The sequence below is a fragment of the Hemiscyllium ocellatum genome, chromosome 47 (assembly GCF_020745735.1).
Source record: "Hemiscyllium ocellatum isolate sHemOce1 chromosome 47, sHemOce1.pat.X.cur, whole genome shotgun sequence".
NCBI classification, from domain to species: domain Eukaryota; kingdom Metazoa; phylum Chordata; class Chondrichthyes; order Orectolobiformes; family Hemiscylliidae; genus Hemiscyllium; species Hemiscyllium ocellatum.
This window is the reverse complement of record NC_083447.1, coordinates 2,500,778-2,524,093: the sequence shown is the minus strand read 5'-3', so window position 1 is coordinate 2,524,093 and position 23,316 is coordinate 2,500,778. Positions and strand designations below refer to the sequence as shown.

Below are 23,316 nucleotides of genomic sequence, written 5' to 3'. Positions count from 1 at the left end.
CACCATTTCAGATTTGCTGGGAAGAGTTTACAGCATGCAGTTTACTCCATTATGACTCCTGGCAGTGACTGCAAGCAGGTGATAAACGATTGTGAACCCTCCCTTACCTGATGTCTGAAGCCAGCCACAGATGTGAATGTGTGTAAGTCTAAAACCAGAACGTTCTCAAATATGATACTGGGGATTTTCCTGAATTTCAGTCAGCATCATCTCCTAAAAAGCAGCAGCCAGATTTACTTTTTATACTGCTCTATCACTCATAGATTTCCTTAATTTCCTACTCCAGTGATAACCATTTCCAATGTAAAGCAGTCTTTGCACCCTAAAACCAACTTCTCAACCAGATTTTCCCTCCAATGAATACCAAATACATCTAACAGGTTGACTGGCTTAAGCATGCAACCGACAAATCTGGAAGTATAACTTTCTAACCCCTGAAACAATGTATCAAGGAGTGGATTATCTGACCATGGTTCTCTCTGAGGAAGCAGCCAATTGATGCAGGCACAGTCAATGTTTCATTCAAACAGCAAGTATGTAAATGAATATATAAACAAAGAAATTTTCATATTAAAACAAAAATTTAATCTGCAAAAACCATAACCTGAAGCAAAAAAACCAAACTACTGGGTAACCAGAACATTGGTCCTACAGAAACAACTCTGCAGAAACAACACATCAGACAAGAAGATTAACTTTCTAGAAAAAATGTTTAACCCAAAAGAGCTTTTCTTCTGAGACAGTCTGTTCGGTTCTCACTGCTCTATAAACTGGACAGGTTGCAGACAGATGGCAAAACCACTCTCTTCTAAGACAAAGTTAGGTCTGATCAGGAGCCTAGTGATGGTATTATATTAAGAGTTCATCCATGAATGACAAAAGCAGTCAGGTTTGTTCCCGATCAGCGTCTGAATGAAAGATGGCTGTAAGGACAAGGCTGGTCCTTACATTCCATCCAATGTGGCTTGTTTTAAAACACCAATGCATGATTTGATAAAAAGGAGCAAGCTTTCTAATGGGGTAGGGGGCAAATCAAATTATTTCTACAAAAATACTGAGATCTACAAGCAGCACACTCAGGTGCTCCAAAGACCTGAAGAGGAACATCTGTGAGCTAAAAAAGAAAATTGGTGCAATCAATCATTCTCCTCGTAGAGCACTGAGCTGCTGAGCCAGACCAGCAGTTACTTTCCTGCCTGCTGGGCTTGTCGGCGAAGCAGGATGTAGATCTTCTCCTTGAGCCAGTCCTTGTTGTAAGGTTGGTAAGTCTGTGTGTCTGCTCGATATCTGGAGAAACAAATAAATAGGATTGTCTCATCATTTAATCATTCAATACCAGCCAGATTCCTACACCATATAAAACCAGATGGCTCTAATGTTTCCCCACAGTCAGCGGTTCCCATTTGAAAGGGGCAGTAACTTGCAACCACTGCCATTCCTCACCTAGTTTGGCCTCCATGTGACTCAAAACCCACAGCAATGTAATTGACTTTAAACTGCCCGCTGAACGATTAGGGTTGGGCAATAAAATTGCAGGTCTAGCTAGTGACACCCATATCCCAAATAAATTTTTAAGAAGCATTTTTGCTCCTTGTTCATGCTCAGGTTATTTTTCCCTTATTTCTTCTTAGAATTTTTGGGCATCACTGATAAAGCTATTATTATCTATCTTTAATTGCCCTTGAGCTTTGTGACAGTATTTCAGACGGTAGTTAAAAGAGTCAACCTGATTATTGAGTCACACATTGGCCAGACCAGGTAAGGATGGCAGATGACCTGCAGACAACGTGCAAGATAAATGCAGAAATCCACAAAAGATCCTTTGCACCTTCCAAATTCCAACCACTTCCATCTAAAAGGACAAGGGCAACAGATACACAGGGACACCTCCCCCTGCAAATTCCCCTCCAAGCCACTCATCATCCTGACTTGGAAATACATCACTGCTCCTTCAGTGTCACTGGGTCAGAATCCTGGAATTCCGTCAGGGCACTGTGGGTCAACACAGCACGTGGAGTGCAGCGGTTCAAGAAAGCAGCTCACCCCCACCTTCTCAAGGTGGCAACTAGGGACGGATAATAAATACTGGGCAGAGCCAATGATGTCCATGCCTCATGAGAGAATAAAAACATTCCTTTGCTAAAAGACATTAGTAAACCAGATGGGTTTTTGTAACAACCTATGGTATTGAGACTAGCTTTATATTCCAGATTTATTAATTGATTTTAAATTCCATAAACAACTGAGAGTTTTTAAATTAATGTCTAAGGGCCTTTGGATTCCTAGCAGAATTCTCTCTAAACGGTGTATCTGTGCAGCCACTCAGCTTTGGCCAGCACATTGGTTTCCACTTTCAGGAAGCTGCTGCTGAGTACAGATCTTGGAAATCTTCACTGTAGAGAGAATAGTTAGAGGGAATTTAGGGAGATTACTAGTCAAATGAGTGGACAGTGAGGTCTGCAGATGCTGGAGAGCAGAGTTGAGAGTACATTGCTGGAAAAGCACAGCAGGTCAGGCAGCATCCGGGGAGTAGGAAAATCGACGTTTCAGGCATAAGCTGGGAGCCTCAGAGATGGAGAGATAAATGGGAGGGGAGGGTGGGGCTGGGGAGAAGGTAGCTGAGAGTGCAATTGATGGATAGAGGTGGGGTAAAGGTGATAGGTCGGAGAGGAGGGTGGAACAGATAGGTGGGAAGGAAGATTGGCAGGTAGGACAGGTCATGAGGGTGGTGCTGAGCTGCAAGATTGGAACCCGGGTAAGGTGGGGGGTGGGGGTGGGCAAGAGATGAGGAAACTGGTGAAGTCCACATTGATGCCCTGGGGTTGAAGGGTCACCTGCATGTCCTCGGCAGAGTGGGAAGGGGAAGCTGAAATGTTTAGCCACATGGAGGTCGTGGGCCTGCTCCATCGCCACTCCCTCGCCACCTGACGCTTGGAGGAAGAATGCCTTCTGTTTCGGGACCCTTCAACCCCAGGGCATCAATGTGGACTTCACCAGTTTCCTCATTTCCCCTTCCACCCACCTTACCCCAGTTCCAACCTTACAGCTCAGCACCACCCTCATGACTTGTCCTACCTGCCAATCTTCCTTCTCACCTATCCGCTCCATCCTCCTCCCTGAACTAGCACCTTTAACCCCACCTCCAAACACCTCATGCACTCTCAGCTACCTTCTCTCAGGCCCCACCTCCCCCCCATTTATCTCTTCACCCCCAAGGCTCCCACTCTCATTCCTGATGAAGGGCTCCAACCCAAAATGTCGATTTTCCTGCTCCTCTGATGCTGCCTGACTTATGCTTTGCCAGCAATGTATTCTCTACTACAAGTGACAATGACCACTGCACCGTCATTTCATTACTATGCTGAAATGTGGTATGACATCTGAAGTAGTTCCATAGATTTATAGAATCCTTGCTATATGGAAGCAGGCCATTCAGTCCATCGAGTCCACACCAACCCTCCGAACACCATCCCACCCAGACCCACCACTCCACTCTATTCCGGTGACTCTACATTTCCCATGGCTAATCCACATAACCTGCACATCTTCGGACAGTGGTAGGAAACTAGCATTCTCTGAGGAAACCCACACAGACACGGGGAGAACTTGCACACTCCACACAGTCACCCAAAGGTGGAATTGAACCTGGGTCCCTGGTGGTGTGAGGCAGTAGTGCTAACCAGTGAGCCATCATGCCATTCTGTCATTCACAATTAAAGTGCTGGTTTACTAGAAAATAATTTCTATCATTTTAAACTAAAATAAAAATATTCTCTGCAACAATAAAGCCCTTATTCTTTGTGCATAATGATATTTCAGGGTGAGTCTAATTGCACAGCTAATTTGAAGTGCTGGAATTAGCATTATATTCCAGATGTATTCATTGATTTTAAATTCCATAGGCTACTGTCAACTCTGGCAGACATGCACAAAGTAGAACTGGAATAATCAAAGATGATGCCAGAAATAACTTCTCACAAACAGTAATGGAAATCTCCTCTCCCACCCACCTCCACCACCACCACCCCCACCCCCAAGTCTGTTCAGGTTAAAGTAGAGTCAAGTAAAAATTTCAAAATTAGAGAGATTGATAGATTTTTGGTTAAGATATTGCTGTCAGGTGTAGTAACAGTGACTGCACTTACACGAGGCAGCTGAGGTCAGCAAGGTCATCAATGAAGTCAAAGAGCTGGCTAATGTCATACGTGATAGACGGACTGTTTGGGTTCATTCGCTTTAAATGTTCTTCAAACATTTTGCAGACACCTGAGAAGAGATAAATAAAAGCTCTGCCTAAGTCACAATATTTTTTAACTTCAGTCTGAAACCTTGTGCTGAACTGAATATTCTCGAAAGGAAGCTTAAAAATGTGTTGCTGGAAAAGCGCAGCAGGTCAGGCAGCATCAAAGGAGCAGGAGAATCGACATTTCGGGCATAAGCCCTTCTTCAGGAATCTCCTGTTCCTTTGATGTTGCCTGACCTGCTGTGCTTTTCCAGCAACACATTTTTAAAGCTCTGATCTCCAGCATCTGCAGTCCTCACTTTCTCCCATTCTCAAAAGGAACTCTGCATTCACCCTCCCCGCTGCTCCCAGAACTTCACAGTGTGTCAGAATTAGCAGATCCACCACAATACATTTGTCAGCATTCTGGAAAGGAAAAATGACTGGGAAAACAGAGGGGAGGCCACAAGAAAATAAACAGAGTGGCTGATAACTGCTGCACAAGAAACAAATAGTTGCTTGTGTCCAACTGCAATATAAACTGAGCACATTCGAGGAGTCGGAATGGCCTGATCAACCCTGGGGCAGGAAGAGAGAAAACAAGAAACTGTTGTAGAGAGGATGTTTTCTCATGGGGGCAATCTAGGACGAGGTCAGTTTTAGGATAAGGGACAACAGATTTATGAGAGAGATGTGGAGGAATTGCTTCTCTCAAGGAATGTGAATCTGTGGAATTCACTCCCCTAAAGTGGGGTGAATGGCTGGACACAAAGTTATGGAGATGGACAACTTTTTAAATTAGTAATGGGTTAAAGGGTTATGGGGAGCAGGCAGGAAAGTGGAGTTGAGGCGGAGATGAGGTCATTTGTAATTGTATTAAATAGCAGAGCAAGCTTGAGGGGCTGAATGGCCTCTTCTTGCTCCTAACCCTGATTTTCTAAGCCAGGGTCCTATGGGGCTCGATCAAGAACTGCCCCACTGGAACCGTTATGGACAGGGGTTTGAGTAAAGGAGATTCTATAGCAGGTCAGTCTGTGGTCCAACGCGCTGACGCACAAATTAAGTATGGTGCCTATTGAAAGTAAACTACAGTGAGAGCTGCCCAGAGAGAAAAGCTAGATTGTGGGCGGCACAGTGGTTAGCACTGCTGCCTCACAGCGCCAGAGACCCGGGTTCAATTCCTGCCTCAGGCGACTGACTGTGTGAAGTTTACATGTTCTCCCCGTGTCTGTGTGGGTTTCCTCTGGGTGCTCCGGTTTCCTTCCACAGTCCAAAGATGTGCGGGTCAGGTGAATAGGCCATGCTAAATTGCCCGTAGTGTTAGGTAAGGGGTAAATGTATGGGTGGGTTGCGCTTCGGGGGGGTCGGTGTGGACTTGTTGGGCCAAAGGGCCTGTTTCCACACTGTAAGTAATCTAATCTAATTATAAATTGCAAATGCAGAACAGGCTGTGTAAACAAAATGCCCAAGGTGGCCAAACAGTTTGTGAGGCAGCAAATAAAAAAACTCAACCCTAACGTCCCGTTTGTGATTGGAAGTTGGGAGACATCCACTCATCAGTTCACAGCCTTGAATTTCAGTGTCTTAACACGTGTGCACTACATTAAGACTGATCCATACCTTCCATACATTCATTGACAGATTCATAATCTGCGTAGGTCCTTCCCTCTGGCCGTTTAGTAGGTTGTACAAGGAGAATTGTGTGTGACTAGAACAGAGGAAATAGGAAAGCAAGACGAATTAAAAGCTGTAGAAAAAGCATGAAATTCTGTGAGAGATTGCTCAATCTTTGGCAGACTGAATGCACCAATCCCAAATTCCATTCTTTGCTGCATTCCTTTGAAACTCAATACCCTCAGCGTTTCAGACACCTGTCCACAGCAATTTTTCCACATTCTCTCAACAATTTAAGCAAGTATACTTCTTCACAATACTATGTTTTTAAAACTGGTTCAATGTCACTGTAAGTGAAGTCATTATTAGTCTGGGTTTCTATCTGAGGTTTGGCTACTTCACTGATTAGCTCTTGGAGTACGCCTCACCATTAGTTAATTCGCAACAACCTGCATAAACATCGTACTTTTAAATTCAACAGAACTGCTTCATGTGTGCAATTATCAAACAGACACACAAAGCTGTTAGATCAGGTGACCAAAAGCAGGGTAACACTGGCAATTTTTTAAAGGAGTGTGTTTGAGGAGAGAGAGAATAGAGACTTTCAGAGACAGAATTTCTGAACTTGGAGACCAGGCAGCTGGAAGTTCTGGCCTATGTGCAGAGCAACTAAAATCGGGAGCAAAAATAGAAACTGTTGGAGAAACTCAGAAGGTCTGTCTGCATCTGTGGAGAGAAAAATAAAAGAGTTAATGTTTTAGGGCCACTGAGCCTTCAGCAGAACTTGGCAATACTTAAGAGACCAACAGAGGTGGGGTGCAGAGGACTGTGGGCTGCAGGCGGCTAGAGAAAGGGGAAGCTAAAACCACAAAGGCATTGAAAAACCACATGTTTTAAAAAAAAGATTGAGGCTTTGACAGACTGAAGAGAGCAATCTGGTGAACTGCAACTGTTTTCTTTGGGGGGAGGGGGTGGGCATTGGAGATTCTGACTGTTTTGGAGTCTGGGGCACTCCAACAGTGTTTTTTTGGGTGGACGGGGTGTTGGGAATTCGGATCAATTTTGCTGCAAAAATGGACAATTTTCTCAGACTTTGATCTTTATCTGCCATGGGTGACGGGTGAACTGACTACACTCCTCGGATGCTGCCTGATGTACGGTGCTTTTCCACAGACTGGGGGGGAAAGAGAAGTAAAGGCAAAGGTTAGACAGCAAACCCTCTCCAACCCGGGCACCGCAGGAGAATGGATGTTGTTAGTGGTGGTGGGAGCAGGGAGGGGGGTGGCTTTGCTTTTCCTTTGGTGGGAGTTGAGAAGTGGAAAGGTTTTGATCCCTCCCCGTGAGGAATTTGTTTGGAAACAGCAGCACCGGGGGGGCGGGGGGGGGCTTTTTTCTTGCGGGGAGGGAATGAGAGTGGGGGTGGGACAACAGAAGAAGGGCCTGAACTACTTCACTGACCCATACACAACAAACATTATTCAGATACACGAGGATGAAACAGTTTTTTTTGAGGGGGGCAAGTGAAGGGGGTGGGGGAACGAAGGAAGGAAAGGTTTTTTCTGGTAGGGAGAGGGATGAGGATGGACAGGGGGAGGGGCGGCGAGGATTGGGGGGTGAGAGGATTGGGGGTGAGGGGGGTGAGAGGATGGGGGGGGAGGGGGGTGTGAGGATGGGGGGGGAGGGGGGTGTGAGGATGGGGGGGGGGAGGGGGGTGTGAGGATGGGGGGGGAGGGGGGTGTGAGGATGGGGGGGGAGGGGGGTGTGAGGATGGGGGGGAGGGGGGTGTGAGGATGGGGGGGAGGGGGGTGTGAGGATGGGGGGAAGGGGGGTGTGAGGATGGGGGGAAGGGGGGTGTGAGGATGGGGGGAAGGGGGGTGTGAGGATGGGGGGGAGGGGGGTGTGAGGATGGGGGTGTGTGAGGATGGGGGGAAGGGGGTGTGAGGATGGGGGGGAGGGGGGTGTAAGGATGGGGGGGAGGGGGGTGAGAGGATGGGGGGGAGGGGGGTGTGAGGATGGGGGGAGGGGGGGGGTGTGAGGATGGGGGGAGGGGGGTGTGTGAGGATGGGGGGGAGGGGGTGTGAGGATGGGGGGGAGGGGGGTGTGAGGATGGGGGGGAGGGGGGTGTGAGGATGGGGGGGAGGGGGGTGTGAGGATGGGGGGGAGGGGGGTGTGAGGATGGGGGGGGAGGGGGGTGTGAGGATGGGGGGGAGGGGGGTGTGAGGATGGGGGGGGAGGGGGGTGTGAGGATGGGGGGGGAGGGGGTGTGAGGAGGGGGGGGAGGGGGTGGGGGGGGGGAGGGGGGTGTGAGGATGGGGGGAGGGGGGTGTGAGGATGGGGGGGGAGGGGGGTGTGAGGATGGGGGGGCGGGGGGTGTGAGGATGGGGGGGCGGGGGGTGTGAGGATGGGGGGGCGGGGGGTGTGAGGATGGGGGGGGAGGGGGGTGTGAGGATGGGGGGGAGGGGGGTGTGAGGATGGGGGGGAGGGGGGTGTGAGGATGGGGGGGAGGGGGGTGTGAGGATGGGGGGGGAGGGGGGTGTGAGGATGGGGGGGAGGGGGGTGTGAGGATGGGGGGGAGGGGGGTGTGAGGATGGGGGGGGGAGGGGGGTGTGAGGATGGGGGGGAGGGGGGTGTGAGGATGGGGGGGGAGGGGGGTGTGAGGATGGGGGTGTGTGAGGATGGGGGTGTGAGAGGATGGGGGGGAGGGGGGGTGTGAGGATGGGGGGAAGGGGGTGTGAGGATGGGGGGGGAAGGGGGGTGTGAGGATGGGGGGGGCGGGGGGTGTGAGGATGGGGGTGTGAGAGGATGGGGGGAAGAGGGGTGTGAGGATGGGGGGGGAAGGGGGGGGTGAGGATGGGGGGGAGGGGGGTGTGAGGATGGGGGGAGGGGGGTGTGAGGATGGGGGGGGAGGGGGGTGTGAGGATGGGGGTGTGTGAGGATGGGGGTGTGAGAGGATGGGGGGGAGGGGGGGTGTGAGGATGGGGGGAAGGGGGTGTGAGGATGGGGGGGGAAGGGGGGTGTGAGGATGGGGGGGGGGGGGGGTGTGAGGATGGGGGTGTGAGAGGATGGGGGGAAGAGGGGTGTGAGGATGGGGGGGGAAGGGGGGGGTGAGGATGGGGGGGAGGGGGGTGTGAGGATGGGGGGAGGGGGGTGTGAGGATGGGGGGAGGGGGGTGTGAGGATGGGGGAGGGGGGTGTGAGGATGGGGGGAGGGGGGTGTGAGGATGGGGGGGGAGGGGGGTGAGAGGATGGGGGGGGAGGGGGGTGTGAGGATGGGGGGGGAGGGGGGTGTGAGGATGGGGGGGAGGGGGGTGTGAGGATGGGGGGGGAGGGGGGTGTGAGGATGGGGGGGGAGGGGGGTGTGAGGATGGGGGGGAGGGGGGTGTGAGGATGGGGGGGAGGGGGGTGAGAGGATGGGGGGGAGGGGGGGAGGGGGTTGAGGCAGGACATTCCCCTTCCCCTCCCCCACCCCAGATCTTGGGGGGGGGGGGGGTCCCAAGTCTCCGAGCCCCGTCCCGCGGGTCGGTCCCCCCCCCCCCCCCAGTATAAATCCCTCACCATGTCTTTAACTGTATTTTGTTTTTCCGCCGCTTTTTGTTTTCAGCCTCACGAGACACTCAGCGGGAGACGGGACGAAAAAAGATGGACGCCGGAAGCCGCGACCTTCGACCCGGAAGCGCCGCGACGCCGGCCCCGCCCACTCCCCCCGGCCCCCGCCCACTCTCCCTGCCTCAGTGGAAAAAGTTTCCTGAAACTTTTGAGAGCGACTTGTTCCGCTCCAGCCCTCACCCCCGGGTCGGAGGCTGCACAGAAACAACTGCCGCCTCTCACCGAATTCAGTCCGACTTCTGACACGTGTTTTGGAGGAAATAGGTTTTAGAAACAAAATTCCTGGAGAAAGAAAATAAACTGGAATTTGGAAAATAGGTGTTAAAGGGAATTAGGGTCATGGAGATATACACCAGTGAAACAGACCCATCGGTTCAACTTGTCTGTGCCTACCAAATATCCTAAATTAATTAGGTCCCATTTCCCACCACTTGGTCCCTATCCCTCTAAACCTTTTCTATTCATATACCCATCCTTAAAAATGTTGTGGAACAAATAAATCGCTGGTGCATCTCAGCAGGTCTAAGTTAAAGATCACACAACACCAGGTTATAGCCCAACAGGTTTATTTGGAAGCACTAGCTTTCGGAGCGCCGCTCCATCATCAGGTGGTTGTTGGAAAGCTAGTGCTTCCAATTAAACCTGTTGGACTATAACTTGGTGTTCTGTGATTTTTAACTTTGTCCACCCCAGTCCAACACCAGCATCTCCAAATCATGACTCAGCAGGTCTGGCAGCATTTGTGAGAAAGAAAGCAAAGTTAAGGTTTCGAGTTTAGTGTGACTTTTCTTTGGGTGAAAAGTGTTGCTTATTTCTAAGTCTGCAGTTCTTTGTTTTATTCAAAGGAATTGGGGTTTGTGAACTTTAAACCTGTTGTTAAATATTGTGTGCAATTCTGGTCTTCCCAATGGAAAGATGTTGTGAGACTTGAAAGGGTCCAGAAAAAATTTACAAGGATGTGGCCAGGATTGGAGGGTTTGAGCTATAGGGAGAGGTTGAATAGGTGAGGACTGTTTTCCCTGGAGCGTCGGAAACTGAGGGGTGAGCTTATAGAGGTTTATAAAATCATGAGGGACATGGATAGGATAAGTAGACAAAGTCTTTTCTTTGGGGTGGGGAGTCCAGCACTAGAGGACATAAGTTTAAGGTGAGAGGGAAAAGATATAAAAGAGATCTAAAGGGCAACATTTTCACGCAGAGGGTTGTATGGAATGAGCTGCCAGAGGAAGTGGTAGAGGCTAGCACAATTACAACATTTAAAAAGCGTTTGGATGAGTATATGAATAGGAAGGGTCTGGAGGGATATGGGCCGGGTGCTGGCAAGTGGGACTAGATTGGGTTGGGATATCTGGTTGGCATGGACGAGTTCGAATGAAGGGTCTGTTTCCGTGCTGTACATCTCTATGACTCGAAATAATGGAAATGGAGACGTGGGACATTCGCAGTTCAGTTATTGTTGTGAAAATGGACTTTCAAAACAAATTTGGCAAAATACAAAAATAATGGACTTATTACCAAACACCATTTGGATAAATGGAAAGAGGCTGCATAGATACAAAAGTGATTAAGTGGCAGAAAGTGGTGTAATGGTGAAATATAGTTTCTCAGACCATCAGATGCAGCAATACTCTGATGATGGTATTTGGACCACCGCTCATTGATGAACTGGACTAAAGTGTACACAGCAAACTTTCAAAGTTTGAAAATCACACAAAACTCAAAGCATAGTGACTGGTACAGTGGTTGAGAGGAATTATGCCACAGTGGGGATTTCTACCTCTGAGCCAGAAACTCCAATTCCAGGTCCATCACCATAACTACATTGTTATGGAATTTGTGTTCATGTTGGCTAAAAAGGCTGACAGCAGGTAGTGAAAGAATGAGAGTCTCTTTGTCAGCCATCCTACAGAAGACTATTCCAGATGTTTGGAACAATTCAATGGATATTCATGGTCCAATCCTCAGAAATAAGGATAGAGAAAAAGGAAAAGACAGGTCTCATAGGTAGTAGTGGAGTTCAGGAGTGGCTAGTGAAATAGCCAGGCATATGCTCGATGAAATAAAATGCAGAAAAAGTTTAATTTCGGATAGAAAAATGAGATCGAAAGATTATTTTTTAACAATCCAGTTATTGAAGGGTGCAGTTTCAGAGACTCTGGGTTCTTCATAAAAACAAATTTCTGGAAGGGATAGGACAATTTCGAAAGGCTGTTTCAAAACAAACTCTGGGTTGAACATTTATAAATCACCGGTTAGCCCCAGCCGAAGCATTTGTGTTTGAATTCCAGACCTCCCACTTCAGGGAGAGTATAAGTACCTTTAGAGAAAAATAACTCTTAGAATGCTACCAGGTGTTATGTTTGTGGTACAAGTCACACAATCTTAGTCATTTTGATTAGGAGGCGCAAGTCCCTCCTGCTTCAGAGATGTGTCATACCATTTCTGAACAGTCTGTTTATACAATATCTAATATTAATAATTTTGTGTAACTAGCCAATCAGGAGCCTGTGAATGACATACCTGACCCTATTGGGATCTTGAATTGGACTCCCTGATTCTGTATGCAAGGCTGCACAACATCATGATGTGGATGGAGCCTGAAGCGGTCTCCAACATTAAGTGTTTCAGAATTATTACCTTATACAATATCTCCCATCTTTTCTCCCCTCAGTTTCTCTCTCAGAACTAGTCTCTTTCAAAGGTTGTTGAGGTTGAGATATACATACAGGCACAAAAGTGAGATGTGTTGATTAAGAATGATGTGTATGTGAAGACACTATGGCTTTAAGAGGTGTATTTTGTCCTCATTTCTTTATAAGTGAAGGTTGAGACAGAGGTAGAAAACAATCTGCTCAAAGCCAATAAACATCTTGTGAGGTCTTAGTTTTTTTTAAAACAAAGTTGGAATAATAGAAACAGCCTGAATGGGTGGGGTCAAGCATCCACAAAATCAGAATTTTGAGTTTTCAGCAGTTGCTGGGGTTTTGAAGCTAAATCTGGAAGCTCTTATTCCTGTCTCTGTTACAGCTAAAAGCTGGGTTTCTCTTCCTGCTGCTAGAATTGCATGTGAGGCAATCTGTTTTACTGAATTTGCCTTTGCCAAGGGTGTGTTTATGGGATGAAATTAAATTGGAAGTTAATTAGTTGTAGCTAACATTTATTATATTGTTAAGCATTTCAACAGTTAGTTAATGCCAATTCTTTCCTTCTGTCTGTATTTAATTGTAGTATAAAACTAAAATGTGTTTTGCTTAGAGTCAATAGTTTGACTAATCAAATTGCATGTGGAACACAATGCCTTACACTTACCTTTAAAATAAGAAAAATTCAGGGTCTAGGCTATCTTCTTCGTATATTTTGAAGGCGTTTAGTCTGGTATAACAGGAGCTTCAACTCTCAAACTCTTTCTGTTGCAGTTATTTATGGTATATCTCGAGATGTTATTCCACCTTCAGCATGTTATACCATCCTTGGGTTGTAACTTTGATTTATTCAGCCATTTATTCAAACACTCAGTCTTGCATCAAGCTTAAAATCAATGAGATACCCATTCACGTAAGCAAGTTCTATTAAACTCAAGTTGACGGGATGACCAATTTTCCCAAGAACGCCTCAGGCATCTTTTCCAATGATGATAGTTCCCTCATATCATCTTTGTATGAATAAGCATTTGTCCTTTTCCTGTTTTAAAGCTGTGTCTGTCTGCACATTGTCCAGAAGTGACCTACAGTTCTTTATTGATTACCATTTCCCCCTCATAGCTGGGCACTGCCTGTGTGGCTTTGTTATTCTACAATGCTGACACTGTTAGTTTCCATTGTTTGGCCTTGTGTTGGTTTGTCACATGTGTCTTTACAGTGTTTATAAACTATAAAGTTATCTGCCCAAATTCATGCTATATGGAGAGCTGACTGCTGGTAATAGAACATAGGAATCCTGTGCTCATGTTCAAGGATTCCCTGAAGGAACCCCTATCTGCGTGGCAATGGGAACTGCAAGCCATCGATTGTGATGCCTAAAGTTTCTACATCAGGAGTGCTGCAGATACTTTGACACTAAAAGAGCCAGCATAAAAAAAAGGCTTATCCAATAGGTTCCAACGCGGACTACATCTTCTTCTGCACTTGTTGTAGGGACAACCTGCAAGTCATTGTTGGACTGACGAGCCATCAGTGGGCCGGCAACTGATGAATCCAACCTTCCTAAAATTTTAATCCTGTGAAAGAGAATTTTATAAAATGGATGAAGCCTTTCCTATGAAAAGGTTGTCCAACTCCTTCCTGGTTTCTGCCTCAAGCATAATTTGATTTACTTTCTCCAAAGTCAAGTCTTCTTTGTCTTGTAATAAATCTGACAAAGATTCATCAATTTTTTTTAAGATTAGATTAGATTACTTACAGTGTGGAAACAGGCCCTTCGGCCCAACAAGTCCACACTGACCCGCCGAAGCGCAACCCACCCATACCCCCACATTTACCCCTTACCAAACACTACGGGCAATTTAGCATAGCCAATTCACCTGACCTGCACATCTTTAGACTGTGGGAGGAAACCGGAGCACCCGGAGGAAACCCACGCAGACACGGGGAGAACGTGCAAACTCCACACAGTCAGTCGCCTGAGTCGGGAATTGAACCCGGGTCTCAGGCGCTGTGAGACAACAGTGCTAACCACTGTGCCACTGTGCCGCCCACGGCCAATAAATCTTATGAATTCTGATTTCAAACCTCCATAGTCACAGCTTTCCATTAATCATAGAGGGCATGAACACAGTTAACTGTGGATTTCCTTGGTCACTAAAGTCCTTGGTTAAATCTTGTGCTTTCAAAAAATGTATTTGTTCTCACAATAAAAGAATTATCAAAGTCTGCTGACACTTTTTCAAAAGTATCTGTGTTTCCCTTTACATTTTGGTGTTTTATGATGGCTTCCATTATAAGCCCTGCTGCATAGAAGAGTGCATTTACTTGTTCAGCTAGAGTTTTAGCATTAAATTTTGAAGCAATTCTGTGTCTTAAGAATTGTTTTCCAATCCTGTATTCCGTTTGGCCCATCTCTGACACCTGATCTAAGAGGTAGTATTAGGTCTTTGCTATTCCTTCTTAACATGGTAATTTATTCCTATGACTTTAAAGCCATTTTAAGTTTGCAGTATATACAGTAAAGTTTTAAAATTTTTGTGTAACAACAATGCCATGCTGTGCTTGCTTCCAGGATGAAAGCGAACCTTCCAGCTGAGTGAGCAAACCTACATCCATTGTTTCCAAGATTTTACATCATTATAGCAATACTTTACTATTTTCTTTTATTAACAGTTTCAATCCTTTTAAATAGCAATAGTGTATGCCTGTACTGCTGACTGAGGGATTGCCTGTCCTTTTACAATCAAAGCAGGAGCTTTCCCTGCCCTTTGGGGATGAGGTGGAGCTAATCTGGTCCTTCGCAGATGAAATGGATGCTTTCCTCCCTTTCACACCTGATACACGATACTTCACGCTGCGTCCGATTTTATAAATAAACATCTGTGGTCGGTAGCCTTGATAAATCTTCCCATCAACTCTGTGGTTTAAATTTGAGATCTCCTGTTGTTAATACAGTTTAAAATTTCTTCTACCTTCTTGTCAGACTCTATTTTCAAAATGTTTGAAATGTTCCTGTATAAAATGTGTTCTACAATGTTCCTGATGGTGTAGTTGTGGTGTGCTCTCATGATGGTGGTGACACTCACTGAGAGCTCAATAACCAGAGGATACTGATTGAAAATATTTGGTCAATGATTTTACAGGATGACTAGATGCCCCACTTTTGACAGGACGGTCCAGTTTTTTTTGAAACCACTATCCTTCCCAGCTCAATCCTTTGCCCACAGCTGCATTTAACTTTGTTTCTGGAGTTCCCAGCCAAATCTCGGATCAGGATTCCTCCGACAGATCCTTCATCTCTAAAGGTTCAGGAGCTGCCCAGTGTGGTTTGTCTTTTTATTCTTTTAATAGCCCTTTCCTGCATCTCCCACCGGCTTGGAGATAAAGCTTTTAGTGTGGATTACTGCAGTTACGCTGCTGTTCCTTTCAAGAGTTCTGCTGTCTGCTTCAAGCGCTTGTAGCTGCTGGCTGGCTGACTATTCTTAAAAGTAACAATGTTCTTAAAGTGGTAAACTCACTTGTCAGCTGAAAAGTTTTCCTCCAGTAGAAAATGGCTGTTTTTCCTCACCAGTATTACTTTGAAGCAATTAAATAATGATCATAACTCTGATCACCATGTTGTGTACTTGTGGAACCAACCACTTACCAGTTAATGGTTGGGACAGAATGTTACCACCAATCCCTGTTTCGATATTACGTCCATTGACCCGATGATGTCTCAATAACTAGTGAGTCTTCAAAACAAGTGGCACTTTAATTAACAACAAAACGTGGTTTATTACATGATAGCAATAGGTACTAGTTACATTGGTTAGTGAGACATGACAGGAGCCAGGACTAACATGTCTGACACCATCAGCATCTAGAGCTGGGCTCCTGATTCTCCAATCAAGACTGCATGATATTTCAGATTGGGTGCAGCTTAATGCAGTCTCCAACATTAACCTTTTGGGGACATTACCTTGTGCAACACCAGAGGTGAAAGGAATATTTTAGCCGTTTGAAAGGGCTAGAGAACCTCCTTAGCTTTTCTTCAAGTAGAAAAGGTTACAGAAAGATTTAATAGGAACATTCAGTTTTTAACAAGAGTACACAAGGAGAATCTGTTTCCATTGATTGAAAATAATTGGCACAACAACAATTTTACAGGATGAGTAAATGTTTCAGTTTTGTCAGGACAGTCCAGTTTTTTTTTAAGCATCCCAATGTCCTGACCACTTCCTCAAAACATTTCCAAATTCTAGCATTCCCACTTTGTCTGCGGGAGCAAAACAATTTTACAATGAATTTAAAGTCTGGACATACATCCTAAAACCCATTCGGCTGTACGAGAAGGAAATCGGCCAACCTTACCTGGTCCACTCTACATGTGACTCCAGACAACAGCGATGTGGTTGACTCTTAACTGCCCTCTGAAATGGTCGAGCAAGCCATTCAGTGTAAGGGAAACTAGGGATGGACAACAAATAATGAACCTGCCAGCGAAGCCCACATCCCACGAAAGAACAAGCAAAATCCATGGGATGACAGGTTAGGAGTTAAATTACATGGAACAGGGTTAACCTACAGTTTGCCTGTCTGAATCATACTCCGCTGCCCACTCCAGCACATCTTTGAAGCAACACAGAGTTCACGGAATCACAAAGGGAGGGTATAATCTGGTGTTTGTATATTCATCATGCAAATAACAGCAAATAACTCGTGGAACTCTGTGGAAGCTAGCTGGCCATGACTTCCTTTTGCAGTTCCTCTCCAGTTTCCTGAAACAGAAATGTATGGAGAACAAGGAGACAGTTAACTACCCTCCTTCGGTTTGGGACACTACAGTCAGTGTCCATTTTACAAGCAGCTCTTTTCAAATTTCAACCTTTTGTTCCCTTTGCACCTCCTCCTCCCCCCAGGAGCACACTCTGATTCAGTCTGGGACTGACCATTCGGTCTATTTGATTCTATCCTCTCCACTAGCCCATTACCGCTGCCAGCTGCTGCCAGCTCCTGGGTTACGAGGTCCATCTTTCGACAGTCTGGGCAAAGGCAGGGGCTCCTAATGTTCTCCTGAAGCGGGCCTTTTGTAAAAAATCAAAAAGGTGCTTGCTCAGCGAGAGTCAGGCAATGAGTGTCGCAGGAAAGCTGACGGGATCAGAGTGTGTCGTGTTAGGAAATCATTGAACACTGCAATAGTCAAACTGGATCTCTGGTTTAGTTATAAGCTTGAGGTTTTAAATTCTGATTCGTGTGGCCAGGTAACGCTGCATATGAGGTCTTGCTATACACTCCCACTGGCTGGATTACACTGCTTTTACACATTAGAACACTTAGAGTCATAGAAACGTACTCATCCATATTCTAGGAGAAAGTGAGGTCTGCAGATGCTGGAGATCAGAGCTGAAAATGTGTTGCTGGAAAAGCGCAGCAGGTCAGGCAGCATCCAAGGAATAGGAAATTCGACGTTTTGGGCATAAGCCCTTCATCAGGAATGTCCGTCCTGATGAAGGGCTTATGCCCGAAACGTCGAATTTCCAATCCTTGGATGCTGCCTGACCTGCTGCGCTTTTCCAGCAACACATTTTCAGCTCATCGATATTCTAACCTAATTGAGTCCCATATGCCAGCATTTGGCCCATATCCCTCCAAACCCTTCCTATTCATGTCCCCATCCAGATATCTTTTAAATGCTGTAATTGTACCAGCCTCCACCACTTCCTCTGGAAAATAAAAACTCTACTACGGCTTTAAAGCACTTGTAAAGGCCCAAGGAGGTGATAAAGGATTACAAAAACGTAGGTTCTTCCAGTTCCTTCACCAAGGGCCACAGACACTAAAAACCTAATTAAACAGATATTAAAGGGGTTTCTGATTGAGAATCCTTTTACCCTAATGGAGCCCATTTCTAAACACACCCTGGGTGAGTTGGGGGTCAGGAATTCAAATCTCCTTTTTGTCAGGGAGCGCAAAAAAGCCCTGGTTTCCAATATCCCCTGTCAATATTCACAGATCTCAGGAGGAGAAGATTGGCCTCCGCTGTGATGGCTGCCTTAGTTGATCTGCCTGGCAACAATCACTGCCACGGTTCACATATGAAGTCCTGGTACATTACTGAAAGGGTTGTTGGAGCTGGAAGAAATTGAAGATCATTGACAGTCAGTACCGAAGGAGACAATCTTGTGTACAGACGGCTTTTCTTATGGAGGAGAAGGTTGAGTAGGTTGGGCCTGTAGGTTGGAGTTTGGAAGCACCGAGAGACGACCTCATTGAAAAATAATACTGTTAGGGGGCTTGACAGGGTAGATGTGGAAAAGGTTGTTTTTCCCTTGTTGGAGAGTCTCAGACCAGGCGTATAATCTCAGAACAAAAACGGCCAGCCATCTGAACCAGAGAGGAGGAGGAATTTCCTCTTTCTAAGGATGGTGAATGTGTGGAATTCTTCACTGCAGACAGCTGTCAAGGCTAGGTCAATAAAAGTCTCTCTATCTTAGTCTGGAGTACACTAACCATTAAAAAGGAACCAAGGGTGTTGGGGAAAATGTCAGGAAAGTGAAATTAAGGGTGATCAGGTCAGCCACAATGCCTTGGAGGGACTTATGTCTGCATCCACGTCTTATGAGACGAGCCAGTCGGCGGATGATTCGAAGGAACCCCAGGAAACGTTGACAACGACGGACGACGATGAGAAATGAAATCTGTCCTTGAACGTCTGCAGGAAGCTCGGGTCCACAAACAGATGGCGCCTCACTGTCTGTATCTCTTCACTGACTCAATATAATCAAAGTTTTTGTGCAGGAACAGTATCTGATCAATGTCATCTGGCAACAGAGCTGACCTGGTCTGGTCTGGAACGCTGCTGGAACAGAAGAAAGCTCTAGTAGCAGAGACAGAGGTGGCAGGAATGGCCAGGTACTGTTTAGCCAGGTTGGCTACCGCCGGGAACCGATGCTCATTATTCTTCCACCAATCAAAGGGATTGGTGTTGCGTTTCCGCAGGGGCTCGGCCAGGTAGCTCTCCAGCTGCTGATGAATCTCTGGCATCCGCTCAATGGGATCTTCCCCAAACAGGAGGTCATACTCACACTGGCTGGGTCTGCGCCCTGCCTTGCGACTACGTTGCTTGCTGCCTTGTTGGTGGTCTGTGACACTGTGCTCGTCTGAGGAGGAGCTGGATGAACGGGACCGAGAGCTGGTCACAGCGCTGGACAGCATGTTCTTCACCTTGTTGTGGACCTTGTCGCGTGTGTCTGCACTCAGAAAGCGAAGATCCTTGAACCGAGGATCTAAAAAGGACGCCACGATGGCTGGGCTGTCCATCATCTCGTCGTCGTCAGGGAGACGCCAGCGCTTAGCGATCTCCGTCCTGATCTTTGTACTCACTGCCCTAACGATACAGCCTGGGTCACCATGGTGCTGCATGAGAGCTGTCATCACCCCGTGAAGACACGGGAACAAGGAGGACACAGAAGCATTGTGCTCTTCACTGAGGAAAGATGATGCTACTTTGAGAGTCTTCAGCACAGGCAGCAGATCCTGCAGAAGTTTCCACTGGTGGTCAGACAGATTCTGAACAGTCATGTGCCCAGTTCGATCCTCTTCCAGCACCATGCTCACTGCCCATCGCAATTCCAACAGCCTCTCGCACATGTCAAAGGTGCTGCTCCAGCGGGTAGCAGTGTCCATGACCAACACCAGCCTCTCTTTGTTCATCTCTGCCAGCTTGGTGCTGAGCTCCGCATTTGCATGGGCGCTGTGAACAAAGTGGTTGACGATGCGCCTGGCAACACTCAGCGTGTGCTGTACCTGTTCCACTTGCAGTCCCAGTTTAATGCACAGCTGCAGCATGCGGCCAGCACAGCACAGACTGGACCAGCCAAAGCGCTCCTGCAGCAGGCGGGAGCTGCTCATCAGGCTGCCTGCACTATCGTGCAGCACCGAGTTCACAGTCTTGCAGGAGACCCCAAACTCACTGATGATGGAGTAGAGCAGCTCACCGATGTAATCCGGTGCTGGGTTGTACTGGGGGATCGTCTTGAGAACGCAGCGTGCCAAGCGCCAGCGACAGTCAATGAAGTGCCCCACAACAGTGAGGTAGGTCTGCTTGCCCTGTGAAGTCCAGGTGTCAGTGGAGAGAGTCAGAGAGGGGACAGAGTGTAGGTAGTGCTCCAGCTGTAACTTGGCAAAGGCATATTTGTGTCTCAGGCTTCCGGTTAAATGCATGCTCGACGGGATTTTATAGCTTGGCTCCAGAAAACCAAGCAGCCTTTTAAAGCCCTCGTTGTTGACGACAGAGATTGGCTGAAGATCTCGAAAAACCATACCCAGGATCAGATTGCTGATCACCTCCTCTCTTTTCTCAGGGCATGCCTTGGCATCGTGCAGGACCAGTTCAGAGATGCTCACGGGCTTGTTCTTCTTCACTTCAGGTTCCTGGCCCATGGACTCTGAGGAGGAAGAGCCCTCATCCTGCGACTGGCGAAGGTCTAGCTCACTGAGGTTGTGCTTGCGCCTCAGGTGCTCCCGCAGACTGGTCGCGCTGTTGTGGTAGCACAGCTGCTTTCGGCAGAGGCTGCACTCCACACAACGCTCGTTCAACTTCTTGAAGAAGTCCCACGTTTGCGACTTCTCTTGGCAGCTCACCGGTGAGGCATGTGTGAAGTTTAGCTCAGTTTCCTTCCTCCTTCGGGAGCCCACACTCCCATCTCTGGCCAGGTGATAAGATCGCAGGACCATGGAGAGTTCATCTGCACATGACAGAAAAACAATCACGGCATCCTAACGGCTGGTTTATAAAGTGAGGTCACAGCCTGGAATTTCCAGCCTAGAAACAGGCCGTTTAGCCCACCTGTTCCATGGTGGATCTATTCCACTCACTCCTCCTCCTGACCCCACCCTTAAGCCCATCCACAGCATTAAAAGAAAATCACAAATTTTCCAAACCCCTTCAGTTCTGAAGAAGTCACAGTGGATTCAAAATGTTAACTCTGTTTCTCTCCCTACAGAAGCTGCCAGACTTGCTGAGTTTTCCAGCTCTTTTGTTTTTATTTTAACTCACTTGTGGAGTTAGATTTGTGCTTGGTCTTCTCGATCAAATCTCTTCATCATCTTAAAGACCTTTAGCCAAGTCCCCTCACCTTGCTACAGAAAAGGGCTCCAGCATGTTCAGTGTTTCAAAAATGAGACCATTTGGCCCATTATGTCTGTGCTGTCTCATTGAAAGATCTATTCAATGAATCCCACTTTTTTGTCCTTCCCCTATCGCCCTGCAAATATTCCCACTTCAGGCATTTATCCTAATTTCTTTTGAAGGATATGACTATTACATTTACTCCCACCAGCCTCCCAGGCACTGTATCCAGAATACCACATTAATATTGTGCAGCTGACCGCAAATGATCACAGAGAGATGGCAAATTCTATTCCTGTGCTGTTTGCAGGGTTCTCCCCTTCACTCGTCCTCAGCTGCTGCTGCCCAGCACAGTCAGGGTCACCACCCCATTGACTGGTCATAGCAGATCGACTGGATTGGGATTTGCAGCTACTCGCTGCCATGGTTGGCCCACAGACAGCTACTGCTCTGTCGATTTGCTTTCTCTGTTCAAAGGTGCTGACCCTGCCTCATCAAACTGACATCAATAGCCAACAAACAGAATAACAGCAGATCACTGACCGAGCAGGGGCCAAGCCTGGTCCTCAGAGTGCAGGCTTTTGCCCGTGGCTGCAGGTCTCTGGCCTCGAGTCGGGTGGTTCAAGTTCTGGCTAGAGATGAGGGGCATGGGAGCAGGTCTCCAGCCGGGGGGTCAGGCCAGCAGAGTAGTCACTGACTTGTGGAGCACACGCCCTGGTCAGTGCAGCACAGACACTTAACAGAAAATGAACACAAACAATAGGACCAGGAGTAGACCATTCATCCCATCAAGTCCACTCTGCTCTAACATTCAACACAATCATGGCTGATCTCGGGCTTCAAGTCCATTTTCCTGTCCTCTCCAATGTCCTTTTACCTAAGAAACCTGTTACTTTGCATTAGGTCCTGGAAGAATTTGTTTTGCAATTGTCCATTGTGAAAAATATTTTTCAAGGCTTATTGCCAGCAAGCCTCGGATATAGAGCCCCTTGAGACAGGTTGGAGTTACTGACAGAGTTAGTGGATATTCAAATGCTCCACGTTACACTGTGACTGTACCTTCAGCTAATGCAGTACAGGATTCACCAATTCCAGCAAAGGGATAGATTTCCTGGTCTTCTTCTGTCTCCAATTGAGCTGCACACTCTCGGAGCATCTCCGATATCCTGCTGCTGCTGCTGTGCGTTGTCAGGGTTGCCTTGAGAGGATGAAGGAACAACAGGAATAGTTTTTTCAAACACTGTCCTCTGATGAGAAGAGGGCACATGGAGGCCAGTGGGTTTGGGAGGGAGGGAGGGTGAGTGTGGGCATGGATGGGAAGGTTCAGTGGGGAGGCTACACAAACTCAGCCAGAAATAATTTTCAGGAGGCTGGACAGAAGGAAATAGAGTTTGCGGAGGAGAAGGAGGGAGGAGAGATTTGGTGAGGGTGGGGACAAAGAAGGAGTAACTTTGGAGTGGAAGGATTTGGGGGATTAGGAGGATCAGAGGGAGAGTTAGTCAAATGGCAGGCTCTTGGGGAGAGAAGTTGGGAGGGAAAGCACATGAGCGAATGAGGGGTTGAACACGTGTTTGTATGGAGAAGCCAACTTGTGGGAAACTACAGAAGGGAAAAGATAAACAATAATAATGCGTACAAATCTACACCTTGACATAATAAACCATCCACAAGGCTTCACAGGAGGTCATAAAGCAAAATGTAACAAGACCAAATTAAGAGAATATTAATGTCAACCACAGATTGATGAGATGGGTAAATCTAATTCAGAGAGAGATCATGTAAATCTACCGAGACGAAGCCAACATTGTAATTCCAAATTCTGATATTTAATCTGAGAGCAATCACTCACAGGATTGTCTATCCCAATCAGCTGTGTGATTTTAGGAACCCTGTCCTTAGTGGACAGAATACCAGGGATCCGCTCGGTCCTGGAGTCTCCCTGCAGTTTATTGTGGTCAGCCTCCTCTGTAAAGTGAACGTGGTGGTTCCTCTCCAGGTGTAATCGGAGGACAGTGGCACTGCCGGAAATGACCAGCTCCTTCCTGCAGATGTTGCACACAACTGTTTTATCATCTCTCCTGGTTACGTATTTCCAGACATCACTGGCATGGGCCATCCCGC

The 23,316-nt window shown here is 47.2% G+C and overlaps 2 protein-coding genes across 2 annotated transcripts; both read right to left on the bottom strand.

Annotated features, from left to right (window-relative positions):
- Window positions 1-562: 562 nt before the first annotated feature.
- On the bottom strand, window positions 563-9,498 carry erh (ERH mRNA splicing and mitosis factor). The gene is made up of 4 exons (XM_060855978.1): window positions 9,391-9,498; window positions 5,843-5,930; window positions 4,146-4,266; window positions 563-1,287 (listed from the first exon to the last, which is right to left on the bottom strand). The coding sequence occupies exons 1-4, from the start codon at window positions 9,391-9,393 to the stop codon at window positions 1,185-1,187; spliced, it is 315 nt and encodes a 104-aa protein (XP_060711961.1). The 5' UTR covers window positions 9,394-9,498; the 3' UTR covers window positions 563-1,184.
- A 9,314-nt stretch (window positions 9,499-18,812) lies between these two features.
- LOC132836613 (E3 SUMO-protein ligase ZBED1-like) lies at window positions 18,813-23,311 on the bottom strand. Its single transcript, XM_060856005.1, has 3 exons — window positions 23,045-23,311; window positions 22,255-22,393; window positions 18,813-20,812 (listed from the first exon to the last, which is right to left on the bottom strand). Exons 1-3 carry the CDS (start codon window positions 23,309-23,311, stop codon window positions 18,813-18,815), a joined length of 2,406 nt encoding a protein of 801 aa, XP_060711988.1.
- Between the last annotated feature and the right edge of the window lie 5 nt (window positions 23,312-23,316).